The sequence below is a fragment of the Phyllobates terribilis genome, unplaced genomic scaffold (genome assembly GCF_046119375.1).
Source record: "Phyllobates terribilis strain yellow unplaced genomic scaffold, ASM4611937v1 Scaffold_1__5_contigs__length_1240528914, whole genome shotgun sequence".
NCBI lineage: Eukaryota > Metazoa > Chordata > Amphibia > Anura > Dendrobatidae > Phyllobates > Phyllobates terribilis.
In genome coordinates, this window is record NW_027362761.1 from 21345948 (window position 1) to 21362277 (window position 16330).

At 44.4% G+C, this 16330-nt stretch overlaps 1 protein-coding gene across 1 annotated transcript in view; it reads right to left on the reverse strand.

Annotated features, from left to right (window-relative positions):
- JAK3 (Janus kinase 3) overlaps positions 1 to 16330 on the reverse strand; it is a 792993-nt gene that overhangs the window by 137911 nt on the left and 638752 nt on the right. Inside the window, exon 21 of the mRNA XM_073658556.1 lies at positions 1371 to 1543. Within this exon, the coding sequence (XP_073514657.1) occupies positions 1371 to 1543 (173 nt within the window). The remainder of the gene's footprint in view (positions 1 to 1370; positions 1544 to 16330) is intronic.

Below are 16330 nucleotides of genomic sequence, written 5' to 3' on the forward strand. Positions count from 1 at the left end.
GCAGCATGGATGAAAACGGCCAATACAAGTCTATGGGTCTGTGAAAAACAAGTACATCACACTGTGGCACTGTGTGTTATCTGTATGCTGTACATATTTAACATTGAAAAGGATAGAAGCTTTGTAATTTATTTATTTATTAATCCGTCCGTGAAAAACACTGGTGACACTGATGGTAAATACAGACACACGGATGACACACTGATGGTAAAGACAGACACACTGAATACACACTAATGGTAAAGGTGAACACACTGAAGACACACTGATGGTAAAGACTAGGGTTGAGCGAGTATGTTCTGTCCGAGTACGCTCGGGCCGAGCTCCGAGTATTTATAGCTGCTCGGTGATATGGTTAAATCGCTCCCGTGTGCATGATTTGCGACTGTTTGACAGCTTTATTACATGTGAGGAATGTGTAAGAAATAGTCATTCCTTACATGTAATAAAACTGTCAAACAGTCGCAAATCATGCACACGGGAGCGATTCAACCATATCACCGAGCAGCTGTAAATACTCGGAGCTCGGCCCGAGCGTACTCGGCGAAAGGGTTAATAGAACATACTCGCTCAACACTAGTAAAGACATGTACACAGATGACACACTGATGGTAAAAACAGACACATGGATGACACAGTGATGCAAAACACTGATCACACCGGTACATTTTTTTTCACGTACTTGTTTAAATATGGACCTGTGAATGAGGTCTAAGATTTATTATTCATTGATTTTATTATTGCCTGCTGATTTATTATTCGGCCCACAGCTGCCTTCCTCAAACCTCCAATAAACATTTACAATCAGCTCGGCTAATTGTGCACGCTTGCAAGGCCCTTAAAAAATGTATCATCAGATATTGTTTAAATCAAGTTTTTAGGTTAAATGTATTTTAATTTAATACTTGTGTTTTTTTTTTCAAATTTCCCATGTTATGACTTATATGAAAAAAAATCCTGAAATGTTGCAGTTTTCACACAATCCATTGAGTATGAAAATAGGTTGACAATTCCAGATTTGTCAGATCACTTCACAGCAGTCATCTCATTGTCCTCACAATCAGATTTATAATGACAGTTAATACCAAACTTGAAAGCAGATTATACACTATTACAGCATTTGTATAGAACATGGCCACAGTTCACCTCCTCCTCCCTGTACAATGACCACTGCACAGAATACCCCAAATAAGTGCTCAGTTATTTACGGGACATCGGTGCTATTGTCCGTAAGTTTGAATAGGGCACCTGCTTCCATGTTCTGGAGATCGTTGATGGTGACAAGCCCCCAAACAATCTTGAATTTAACTTCTATCTAGTGGAAAAACAATATTTTTTACAGCTGGATTATTCCTTTAACTCCCACTTACCAGAAGATAGGGCTCTGTCCTTGTTCTCTCACTACATAGTATTCTTTATCTTGTGGCAGAATTTTTGTCAGGCCAAAGTCTCCAATTTTAACATGGTTAGGACTTTCTACAAGAATGTTCCTACTAGCTAAATCTCGATGAAGGTATCTTTGAGATCCCAAGTACAACATACCCTGTAAAATAGATAATATAAGGAAGTTGGTGACTAAAACACAATAAAAATAAAAGTATATTATAAATAAGTTCCAGCAGAGTTCTATTAGTCAGAAGCATGACACCCTACTAGGAGTGTAATGCTAATGATGGCAGACCATGCACCCAGCTATGGGGCCCAACTCAGGAGGAAGCTGGCATCGAATGGCACTCACACTCCTTACATTTGGATTTTAACGTTATTTGTATCTTCATGATGCAGATACCATATATGTGGGGGAAAACTGTGTGGAGGAGTTCACTGTGGGGTTGTCATATTGTATATGGAAGACATTTTTCTCCATGGCGCCATGGTAGGAATATCATAGTGGGTGAGGACGCTAAGTGGCTTCAGTAGGGACTAGTGTTGAGCGAGTATGTTCTATTAACCCTTTCGCCGAGTATGCTCGGGCGAGCACAGAGTAGTTACAGCTGCTCGGTGATATGTTTGAATCACTCCCGTGTGCATGATTTGCGACTGTTTGACAGCTTTATTACATGTGAGGAATGTGTAAGAAAAAGACATTCCTCACATGTAATAAAGCTGTCAAACAGTCACAAATCATGCACACGGGAGTGATTCAAACATATCACCGAGCATCTATAAATACTTGGACAGAACATACTCGCTCAACATTAGTAGGGACACTATTTTTGTGTATGTGCCACAATAAATGTCACTCTTCTGTGACAGCGCCTATGCGCCGTGACCTCTCCTACTCCACCGAATATCTTTATTTTTAAGGAATTGATGGGTCACCATGATTTCTATGTATGCCCCTGCACCATACATACCTTGAAATCTGTGGTAGCTGTAATTTGTGGTTTACTAATAATATTGCCTTTTGCAAAAGAAAAGGATGTACTGAGCGAATAGAAAAGAAGTGTAATACACTAGAGAAAAAAGACATGTGAGACACAGATAAGGAATGAACACAAAAATCCTGCATGTGCTAGTGTGGCACCCCAGGGATCTGGTTTCCACAGTAACAGCAATGTTATGTCTGAGAGCAGGTGGGAGGTCTCTTGGTCAGGAATCCTGTGCATGCCACACCTCCTGCCCAGTCCTGGGAGGGGAAGAACTTCCCCTATATAAACCTAGGGCTGAGTCAGGGTTAGAGAGTAGAAAAGAAGTAGAGACAGAGAAAAGAAGCAAATATAGGAACAGAACATCAGGAGCTCTGTGGGAGCAGTGTTACAAGGAGTCAGGGGCTGGCAGCTGCAGAGCTCGCCCTGACTGAGAAGATTTCTTACCGGACCCGGAGTCCGAGGCTGTGGGGACTAACTCCTACCCAGCAGCAGAATCCGTCAGGCAGGGGATTTCAGGTCCTCTGGCCAAGAAACCCGAAGGCACGGTCACACGCATGGGACCAGCACCGCCGTCGTGGAGCGGAAGCTACTAGAAGGCCCCGAGTCACCGGCCATACGGGTGAGCACCACACGGTACACTCAGGGACGTGGGCTACTTATACCCGCCTCTAGCAAGGTAGCCAGAAGAGTACAGTTAGTTTGGGAGGCCTACAACTCCACCTGGCCAGGGGAGTTCCCATCTGCTCAAGGACTGACCAGGCCCCAATCGCTAGCCAGTACTCCGGGAGGGTCTATCTTTGTCACCAGTAAAGACCCTGAACTACACCGTACCGTCTCCGAGTGGTTCCTGCTACCCCCATCATCCACGTCGGCTGCCCTGAGGCCATACCCCTCCCGTTGGGGGTTATACCATCCACGCTGCACCATCCTTCCACCGGCCTCAGCGGCCTGCCCTGCAGCGGCAGCTCCATAGCTGCATTCAACGGGTGGCGTAGTCGTCCATCATCTACCGCTGATACAGCGCCACTTAGTCTGACTCCCTGGGCACGGACCGGGTCACCGCCACGAGACTACTACCCCCAACAGATCCGGCTCCGGGTAAGCTCCCGCGTGCGCAACGCAGCGCGACACAGGCCCAGGGGTGCGTCACTAGGTTTCCACAAAAAGGTTATTGACACTTTGGCTAGAACAGATAGTCTTTCCAGAGATTATTTCCTTAAGGGCAGGGAAACACTGCTGTATCACTAGTAGGATGATGCATTGCACTGAATGGACTGGCCGGCACCTCTCCTGACCTGAGCATGACAGCGTGATGGATTTCTATGAAGCTGTCAAGCTCAGGTCAGGAGAGGTGCCGGCCAGTACGAGGTTTATGATGCGATCCTCACACGAGAAATACGGCAGTGTGTCTCTGCTCTAAAGGAAAACATTTATTACATAGTTAGCCCATTCATTTGAATAGGCACTATGCAATATCACATTTCAAGAGGCGAAATGTGCTGCCACCTGCAACTTCCCCTTGTCATGCCAGCAGATAAAAACAGAGCAGCTTAGACAAGGGGATTGTACAAATATAATAAAATTATAATAAGGGCAATCTGTTCTACCAGCTTTGGGGAGGGGGCAGGGCCAGATTGCCCTCACTATAATGTTTTATGCGCTAATCCCCAGTCAGGGAGTTTTCCTGAAGCTCTGTAGCCTGCAATACAGAATGGCAGCAAAGCTCCAGGAAAACTCCCATCGCCTTTTATGTGATGTGCCGGCGCTACAAGAAGAAATAGAAATAGAGCATAGCGCGTTAGGAACAGGAATGAAGTGAATGTGTGTTGTTGTTTTTTTTCATGTGTGTGTATATATATTTATATACTAGCTATTGAACCCCTTCTACACCCGGGTGGCGAGCATTTTTATTGGTACATTTTTAATTTTATTAATGACGCCGGAGTCAGCATGTGCGCATTTTTTTAAAGACATTGTATGCGAATTTGCATATACAGTGTCTTCAATAAAATGGCGCCGTAGTGTGGTCTGTACACGTGCTGACTCCGGCACCTCACTGCGCAGGCGTCACCCAACCCGGCTTCAGAGAGAAGGATGCGTCCAGCATATATAAGACGTACTGAGAATACAGGGCGGTGTACTCACTTACGCTGAGCGCTGTACAGTATGTATAACGTTCTGAGAATACAGGGGGTGTACTCACTTATGCTGGGCGCTGTATATATAATGTACTGAGAATACAGGGGGTGTACTCACTTATGCTGGGCGCTGTATATATAATGTACTGAGAATACAGTGGGGTGTACTCACGCTGGGCGCTGTATATATAATGTACTGAGAATACAGGAGGGTGGACTCACTTATGCTGGGCGCTGTATATATAGTGTACTGAGAATACAGGGGGGTGTACTCACTTATGCTGAGCACTGTATATATAATGTACTGATAATACAGGGGGTGTACTCACTTATGCTGAGCGCTGTATATATAACGTACTGAGAATACAGGGGGTGTACTCACTTATGCTGAGCACTGTATATATAATGTACTGATAATACAGGGGGTGTACTCACTTATGCTGAGCGCTGTATATATAAGGTACTGATAATACAGGGGGTGTACTCACTTATGCTGAGCGCTGTATATATAAGGTACTGATAATACAGGGGGTGTACTCACTTATGCTGAGCGCTGTATATATAACGTACTGAGGATACAGGAGGTGTACTCACTTATGCTGGGCGCTGTATTTATAACGTACTGAGAATACAGGGGGGAGTGCTCACTTAGGCTGAGAGATGTATGTATAACGTACTGAGAATACAGGGGGTGTACTCACTCATGCTGAGCGCTGTATATATAACGTACTGAGAATACAGTGGGTGTACTCACGCTGAGCGCTGTATGTATAACGTACTGAGAATACAGGGGGTGGACTCACTTATGCTGAGCGCTGTATGTATAACATACTGAGAATATAGGGGGGTGTACTCACATACGCTGAGCACTGTATATATAATGTACTGATAATACAGGGGTGTACTCACTTATGCTGAGCTCTGTGTATATAATGTACTGATAATACAGGGGTTTACTCACTTACGCTGAGCGCCATATATATAGCATACTGAGAATACAGGGGGTATACTCATTACGCTGAGCGCTGTATGTATAACGTAATGAGAATACAGTGGGTGTACTCACTTAGGCTGAGCGATGTATGTAAAACCAACTGAGAATACTGGGGGTGTACTCACTTACACTGAGCGCTGTATATATAACGTACTGAGAATACAGGGGGTATACTCACTTACACTGAGCGCTGTATGTATAACGTACTGAGAATACAAAGGGGTGTATTAATTTACGCTGAGCGCTGTATGTATAACATACTGAGAATACAGGGGGTGTACTCACTTATGCTGAGTGCTGTATATATAACGTACTAAGAATACAGGGGGTATACTCACTTACACTGAGCGCTGTATGTATAACGTACTGAGAATACAGGGGGGTGTATTAATTTACGCTGAGCGCTGTATGTATAACATAATCAGAATACAGGGGGTGTACTCACTTATGCTGAGTGCTGTATATATAATGTACTGAGAATACAAGGGGGTGTACTCACTTACGCTGAGTGTTGTATATATAACGTACTGAGAATACAGGGGGTGGACTCACTTACGTTGAGCACTGTATATATAACGTACTGAGAATACAGGGGGGTGTACTCACTTATGCTGAGTACTGTATGTATAACGTACTGAGAATACAGGGGGGTGGACTCACTTACGCTGAGCGCTGTATGTATAACGTACTGAGAATAGAGGGGGTGTACTCACTTATGCTGAGCGCTGTATATATAGTGTACTGAGAATACAGGGGGGGTGTACTCACTTATGCTGGGCGCTGTATATATAATGTACTGAGAATACAGGGGGGTGGACTCACTTATGCTGGGTGCTGTATATATAATGTACTGAGAATACAGGGGGTGTACTCACTTATGCTGGGCGCTGTATATATAATGTACTGAGAATACAGGGGGGTGGACACACTTATGCTGAGTCCTGTATATATAATGTACTGAGAATACAGGGGGTGTACTCACTTATGCTGGGCGCTGTATATATAGTGTACTGAGAATACAGGGGGGTGTACTCACTTATGCTGGGCGCTGTATATATAATGTACTGAGAATGCAGGGGGGTGGACTCACTTATGGTGGGCGCTGTATATATAATGTACTGAGAATACAGGGGGTGTACTCACTTATGCTGGGCGCTGTATATATAATGTACTGAGAATACAGGGGGTGGACTCACTTATGCTGAGTGCTGTATATATAATGTACTGAGAATACAGGGGGTGTACTCACTTATGCTGGGCGCTGTATATATAATGTACTGAGAATACAGTGGGGTGTACTCATTTACGCTGGGCGCTGTATATATAATGTACTGAGAATACAGGAGGGTGGACTCACTTATGCTGGGCGCTGTATATATAGTGTACTGAGAATACAGGGGGGTGCACTCACTTATGCTGAACGCTGTATATATAACGTACTGAGAATACAGGGGGTGTACTGACTCATGCTGAGCACTGTATATATAATGTACTGATAATACAGGGGGTGTACTCACTTATGCTGAGCGCTGTATATATAACGTACTGAGGATACAGGAGGTGTACTCACTTATGCTGGGCGCTGTATATATAACGTACTGAAAACACAGGGGGGTGGACTCACTTATGCTGAGCGTTGTATATATAACGTACTGAGAATACAGAGGGGTGGACTCACTTATGCTGAGCACTGTATGTATAACGTACTGAGAATACAGGGGGGTGGACTCACTTATGCTGGGCGCTGTATATATAACGTACTGAGAATACAGGGGGTGGACTCACTTACGTTGAGCGCTGTATATATAACGTACTGAGAATACAGGGGGGTGTACTCACTTATGCTGAGCACTGTATGTATAACGTACTGAGAATACAGGGGGGTGGACTCACTTACGCTGAGCGCTGTATGTATAACGTACTGAGAATAGAGGGGGTGTACTCACTTATGCTGAGCGCTGTATGTATAACGTACTGAGAATACAGGGGGGAGTGCTCACTTACGCTGAGCGCTGTATATATAACGTACTGAGAATACAGGGGGTGTACTCACTTATGCTGGGCACTGTATATATAGTGTAGTGAGAATACAGGGGGGTGGACTCACTTATTCTGGGCGCTGTATATATAATGTACTGAGAATACAGGGGGGTGTACTCACTTATGCTGAGTGCTGTATATATAATGTACTGAGAATACAGGGGGGAGTGCTCACTTACGCTGAGCGCTGTATGTATAACGTACTGAGAATACAGGGGGTGTACTCACTTATGCTGGGCGCTGTATATATAATGTACTGAGAATACAGGGGGGTGGACTCACTTACGCTGAGTGCTGTATATATAACATACTGAGAATACAGGGGGTGTACTCACTTAGGCTCAGCGCTGTATATATAACGTACTGAGAATACAGGGCGGTGTACTCACGCTGAGCGCTGTATATATAACGTACTGAGAATACAGGGGGGAGTGCTCACTTAAGCTGAGCGCTGTATATATAACGTACTGAGAATACAGGGGGGTGTACTCACTTAGGTTGAGCACTGTATGTATAACGTACTGAGAATACAGGGGGGTGGACTCACTTACGCTGAGCGCTGTATGTATAACGTACTGAGAATAGAGGGGGTGTACTCACTTATGCTGAGCGCTGTATGTATAACGTACTGAGAATACAGGGGGGAGTGCTCACTTACGCTGAGCGCTGTATATATAACGTACTGAGAATACAGGGGGTGTACTCACTTATGCTGGGCACTGTATATATAGTGTAGTGAGAATACAGGGGGGTGGACTCACTTATTCTGGGCGCTGTATATATAATGTACTGAGAATACAGGGGGGTGTACTCACTTATGCTGAGGGCTGTATATATAACGTACTGAGAATACAGGGGGTGTACTCACTTAGGCTGAGCGATGTATGTATAACGTACTGACAATACAGGGGGTGTACTCACTCATGCTGAGCGCTGTATATATAACGTACTGAGAATACAGTGGGTGTACTCACGCTGAGCGCTGTATGTATAACGTACTGAGAATACAGGGGGTGGACTCACTTATGCTGAGCGCTGTATGTATAACATACTGAGAATACATGGGGGTGTACACACGTACGCTGAGCACTGTATATATAATGTACTGATAATACAGGGGTGTACTCACTTATGCTGAGCTCTTTGTATATAATGTACTGATAATACAGGGGTTTACTCACTTACGCTGAGCGCCATATATATAGCATACTGAAAATACAGTGAGTGTACTCACTTAGGCTGAGCACTGTATGTAAAACCAACTGAGAATACTGGGGGTGTACTCACTTACACTGAGCGCTGTATATATAACGTACTAAGAATACAGGGGGTATACTCACTTACACTGAGCGCTGTATGTATAACGTACTGAGAATACAGGGGGGTGTATTAATTTACGCTGAGCGCTGTATGTATAACATACTGAGAATACAGGGGGTGTACTCACTTATGCTGAGTGCTGTATATATAATGTACTGAGAATACAAGGGGGTGCACTCACTTACGCTGAGTGTTGTATATATAACGTACTGAGAATACAGGGGGGTGTACTCACTTATGCTGGGCGCTGTATATATAACGTACTGAGAATACAGGGGGTGGACTCACTTATGCTGAACGCTGTATATATAAAGTACTGAGAATACAGGGGGGTGTACTCACTTATGCTGAGCACTGTATGTATAACGTACTGAGAATACAGGGGGGTGGACTCACGCTGAGCGCTGTATGTATAACGTACTGAGAATAGAGGGGGTGTACTCACTTATGCTGAGCGCTGTATATATAGTGTACTGAGAATACAGGGGGACAGGGGGTTGTACTCACTTATGCTGAGCGCTGTATATATAATGTACTGAGAATACAGGGGGGTGGACTCACTTATGCTGGGCGCTGTATATATAATGTACTGAGAATACAGGGGGTGTACTCACTTATGCTGGGCGCTGTATATATAATGTACTGAGAATACAGGGGGGTGGACTCACTTATGCTGAGTGCTGTATATATAATGTACTGAGAATACAGGGGGTGTACTCACTTATGCTGGGCGCTGTATATATAGTGTACTGAGAATACAGTGGGGTGTACTCACTTACGCTGGGCGCTGTATATATAGTGTACTGAGAATACAGAGGGGTGTACTCACTTATGCTGAACGCTGTATAAATAACGTACTGAGAATACAGGGGGTGTACTCACTTATGCTGAGCACTGTATATATAATGTACTGATAATACAGGGGGTGTACTCACTTATGCTGAGCGCTGTATATATAAGGTACTGATAATACAGGTTGTGTACTCACTTATGCTGAGCGCTGTATATATAACGTACTGAGGATACAGGAGGTGTACTCACTTATGCTGGGCGCTGTATATATAACGTACTGAAAACACAGGGGGGTGGACTCACTTATGCTGAGCGCTGTATATATAACGTACTGAGAATACAGAGGGGTGGACTCACTTATGCTGAGCACTGTATGTATAACTTACTGAGAATACAGGGGGGTGGACTCACTTATGCTGGGCGCTGTATATATAACGTACTGAAAATACAGGGGGTGGACTCACTTACGTTGAGCGCTGTATATATAACGTACTGAGAATACAGGGGGGTGTACTCACTTATGCTGAGCACTGTATGTATAACGTACTGAGAATACAGGGGGGTGGACTCACTTACGCTGAGCGCTGTATGTATAACGTACTGAGAATAGAGGGGGTTTACTCACTTATGCTGAGCGCTGTATGTATAACGTACTGAGAATACAGGGGGGAGTGCTCACTTACGCTGAGCGCTGTATATATAACGTACTGAGAATACAGGGGGTGTATTCACTTATGCTGGGCACTGTATATATAATGTAGTGAGAATACAGGGGGGTGGACTCACTTATGCTGAGTGCTGTATATATAATGTACTGAGAATACAGGGGGGAGTGCTCACTTACGCTGAGCGCTGTATGTATAACGTACTGAGAATACAGGGGGTGTACTCACTTATGCTGGGCGCTGTTTATATAATGTACTGAGAATACAGGGGGTTGGACTCACTTACGCTGAGCGCTGTATATATAACGTACTGAGAATACAGGGGGGTGGACTCACTTACGCTGAGCGCTGTATATATAACGTACTGAGAATACAGGGCGGTGTACTCACGCTGAGCGCTGTATATATAACGTACTGAGAATACAGGGGGGAGTGCTCACTTAAGCTGAGCGCTGTATGTATAACGTACTGAGAATACATGGGGGAGTGCTCACTTAGGTTGAGCGTTGTATGTATAACGAACTGAGAATACAGGGGGTGTACTCACTTAGGCTCAGCGCTGTATATATAACGTACTGAGAATACAGGGCGGTGTACTCGCGCTGAGCGCTGTATATATAACGTACTGAGAATACAGGGGGGAGTGCTCACTTAAGCTGAGCGCTGTATGTATAACGTACTGAGAATACAGGGGGGAGTGCTCACTTAGGCTGAGCGATGTATGTATAACGTACTGAGAATACAGGGGGTGTACTCACTCATGCTGAGCGCTGTATATATAACGTACTGAGAATACAGTGGGTGTACTCACGCTGAGCGCTGTATGTATAACGTACTGAGAATACAGGGGGTGGACTCACTTATGCTGAGCGCTGTATGTATAACATACTGAGAATACAGGGGGGTGTACACACGTACGCTGAGCACTGTATATATAATGTACTGATAATACAGGGGTGTACTCACTTATGCTGAGCTTTGTGTATATAATGTACTGATAATACAGGGGTTTACTCACTTACGCTGAGCGCCATATATATAACATACTGAGAATACAGGGGGTATACTCACTTACGCTGAGAGCTGTATGTATAACGGAATGAGAATACAGTGGGTATAGTCACTTACACTGAGCGCTGTATGTATAACATACTGAGAATACAGGGGGTGTACTCACTTATGCTGAGTGCTGTATATATAATGTACTGAGAATACAGGGGGGTGGACTCACTTATGCTGGGCGCTGTATATATAATGTACTGAGAATACAGGGGGTGTACTCACTTATGCTGGGCGCTGTATATATAATGTACTGAGAATACAGGGGGGTGGACTCACTTATGCTGAGTGCTGTATATATAATGTACTGAGAATACAGGGGGTGGACTCACTTATGCTGGGCGCTGTATATATAGTGTACTGAGAATACAGGGGGGTGTACTCACTTATGCTGGGCGCTGTATATATAATGTACTGAGAATACATTGGGGTGTACTCAATTACGCTGGGCGCTGTATATATAATGTACTGAGAATACAGGAGGGTGGACTCACTTATGCTGGGCGCTGTATATATAGTGTACTGAGAATACAGGGGGGTGCACTCACTTATGCTGAACGCTGTATATATAACGTACTGAGAATACAGGGGGTGTACTCACTTATGCTGAGCACTGTATATATAATGTACTGATAATACAGGGGGTGTACTCACTAATGCTGAGCGCTGTATATATAAGGTACTGATAATACAGGTTGTGTACTCACTTATGCTGAGCGCTGTGTATATAACGTACTGAGGATACAGGAGGTGTACTCACTGATGCTGGGCGCTGTATATATAACGTACTGAAAACACAGGGGGGTGGACTCGCTTATGCTGAGCGCTGTATATATAATGTACTGACAATACAGAGGGGTGGACTCACTTATGCTGAGCACTGTATGTATAACGTACTGATAATACAGGGGGGTGGACTCACTTATGCTGGGCGCTTTATGTATAACGTACTGAGAATACAGGGGGTGAACTCACTTACGTTGAGCGCTGTATATATAAGGTACTGATAATACAGGGGGGTGTACTCACTTATGCTGAGTGCTGTATATATAATGTACTGAGAATACAGGGGGGAGTGCTCACTTACGCTGAGCGCTGTATGTATAACGTACTGAGAATACAGGGGGTGTACTCACTTATGCTGGGCGCTGTATATATAATGTACTGAGAATACAGGGGGGTGGACTCGCTTACGCTGAGCGCTGTATATATAACGTACTGAGAATACAGGGCGGTGTACTCACGATGAGCGCTGTATATATAACGTACTGAGAATACAGGGGGGAGTGCTCACTTAAGCTGAGCGCTGTATGTATAACGTACTGAGAATACAGGGGGGTGGACTCACTTACGCTGAGTGCTGTATGTATAGCGTACTGAGAATAGAGGGGGTGTACTCACTTATGCTGAGCGCTGTATGTATAACGTACTGAGAATACAGGGGGGAGTGCTCACTTACGCTGAGCGCTGTATATATAACGTACTGAGAATACAGGGGGTGTACTCACTTATGCTGGGCACTGTATATATAATGTAGTGAGAATACAGGGGGGTGGACTCACTTATGCTGAGTGCTGTATATATAATGTACTGAGAATACAGGGGGGAGTGCTCACTTACGCTGAGCGCTGTATGTATAACGTACTGAGAATACAGGGGGTGTACTCACTTATGCTGGGCGCTGTATATATAATGTACTGAGAATACAGGGGGGTGGACTCACTTACGCTGAGCGCTGTATATATAACGTACTGAGAGTACAGGGGGGTGGACTCACTTACGCTGAGCGCTGTATATATAACGTACTGAGAATACAGGGCGGTGTACTCACGCTGAGCGCTGTATATATAACGTACTGAGAATACAGGGGGGAGTGCTCACTTAAGCTGAGCGCCGTATATATAACGTACTGAGAATACAGGGGGGAGTGCTCACTTAGGTTGAGCGATGTATGTATAACGTACTGAGAATACAGGGGGGTGGACTCACTTAGGTTGAGCGATGTATGTATAACGTACTGAGAATACAGGGGGTGTACTCACGCATGCTGAGCGCTGTATATATAACGTACTGAGAATACAGTGGGTGTACTCACGCTGAGCGCTGTATGTATAACATACTGAGAATACAGGGGGGTGTACACACGTACGCTGAGCACTGTATATATAATGTACTGATAATACAGGGGTGTACTCACTTATGCTGAGCTCTGTGTATATAATGTACTGATAATACAGGGGTTTACTCACTTACGCTGAGCGCCATATATATAACATACTGAGAATACAGGGGGTATACTCACTTACGCTGAGCACTGTATGTATAACGGAATGAGAATACAGTGGGTGTACTCACTTAGGCTGAGCGCTGTATGTATAACATACTGAGAATACAGGGGGTATACTCACTTACACTGAGCGATGTATGTATAACGTACTGAGAATACAGGGGGGTGTATTAATTTACGCTGAGCGCTGTATGTATAACATACTGAGAATACAGGGGGTGTACTCACTTATGCTGAGTGCTGTGTATATATAATGTACTGAGAATACAAGCGGGTGTACTCACTTATGCTGAGTGTTGTATATATAACGTACTGAGAATACAGGGGGGTGTACTCACTTATGCTGAGCACTGTATGTATAACGTACTGAGAATACAGGGGGGTGGACTCACGCTGAGCGCTGTATGTATAACGTACTGAGAATAGAGGGGGTGTACTCACTTATGCTGAGCGCTGTATGTATAACGTACTGAGAATACAGGGGGGTGTACTCACGTACGCTGAGCACTGTATATATAATGTACTGATAATACAAGGGTGTACTCACTTATGCTGAGCTCTGTGTATATAATGTACTGATAATACAGGGGTTTACTCACGCTGAGCGCCATATATATAGCATACTGAGAATACAGGGGGTATACTCACTTACGCTGAGCGCTGTATGTATAACGTAATAAGAATACAGTGGGTGTACTCACTTAGGCTGAGCGATGTATGTAAAACCAACTGAGAATACTGGGGGTGTACTCACTTACACTGAGCGCTGTATGTATAACGTACTGAGAATAGAGGGGGTGTACTCACTTATGCTGAGCGCTGTATATATAGTATACTGAGAATACAGGGGGGTGTACTCACTTATGCTGAGCGCTGTATATATAATGTACTGAGAATACAGGGGGGTGGACTCACTTATGCTGGGCGCTGTATATATAATGTACTGAGAATACAGGGGGTGTACTCACTTATGCTGGGCGCTGTATATATAATGTACTGAGAATACAGGGGGGTGGACTCACTTATGCTGAGTCCTGTATATATAATGTACTGAGAATACAGGGGGTGTACTCACTTATGCTGGGCGCTGTATATATAGTGTATTGAGAATACACGGGGGTGTACTCACTTATGCTGGGCGCTGTATATATAATGTACTTAGAATACAGGGGGGTGGACTCACTTATGCTGGGCGCTGTATATATAATGTACTGAGAATACAGGGGGGTGGACTCACTTATGCTGAGTGCTGTATATATAATGTACTGAGAATACAGGGGGTGTACTCACTTATGCTGGGCGCTGTATATATAATGTACTGAGAATACAGTGGGGTGTACTCGCTTAACGCTGGGCGCTGTATATATAATGTGCTGAGAATACAGGACGGTGGACTCACTTATGCTGGGCGCTGTATATATAGTGTACTGAGAATACAGGGGGGTGTACTCACTTATGCTGAACGCTGTATATATAACGTACTGAGAATACAGGGGGTGTACTCACTTATGCTGAGCAATGTATGTATATATAATGTACTGATAATACAGGGGGTGTACTCACTTATGCTGAGCGCTGTATATATAAGGTATTGATAATACAGGTGGTGTACTCACTCATGCTGAGCGCTGTATATATAACGTACTGAGGATACAGGAGGTGTACTCACTTATGCTGGGCGCTGTATATATAACGTACTGAGAATACAGGGGGGTGTACTCACTTATGCTGAGCACTGTATGTATAACGTACTGAGAATACAGGGGGGAGTGCTCACTTACGCTGAGCGCTGTATATATAACGTACTGAGAATACAGGGGGTGTACTCACTTATGCTGGGCACTGTATATATAATGTAGTGAGAATACAGGGGGGTGGACTCACTTATGCTGAGTGCTGTATATATAATGTACTGAGAATACAGGGGGGAGTGCTCACTTACGCTGAACGCTGTATGTATAACGTACTGAGAATACAGGGGGTGTACTCACTTATGCTGGGCGCTGTATATATAATGTACTGAGAATACAGGGGGGTGGACTGACTTACGCTGAGCGCTGTATATATAACGTACTGAGAATACAGGGGGTGGACTCACTTACGCTGAGCGCTGTATATATAACGTACTGAGAATACAGGGCGGTGTACTCACGCTGAGCGCTGTATATATAACGTACTGAGAATACAGGGGGGAGTGCTCACTTAAGCTGAGCGCTGTATGTATAACGTACTGAGAATACAGGGGGGAGTGCTCACTTAGGTTGAGCGATGTATGTATAACGTACTGAGAATACAGGGGGTGTACTCACTTAGGCTCAGCGCTGTATGTATAACGTACTGAGAATAGAGGGGGTGTACTCACTTATGCTGAGCGCTGTATATATAACGTACTGAGAATACAGGGGGGAGTGCTCACTTAAGCTGAGCGCTGTATGTATAACGTACTGAGAATACAGGGGGGAGTGCTCACTTAGGCTGAGCGATGTATGTATAACGTACTGAGAATACAGGGGGGTGGACTCGCTTATGCTGGGCGCTGTATATATAACGTACTGAGAATACAGGGGGTGGACTCAGTTACGTTGAGCGCTGTATATATAACGTACTGAGAATACAGGGGGTGTACTCACTTATGCTGAATGCTGTATATATAATGTACTGAG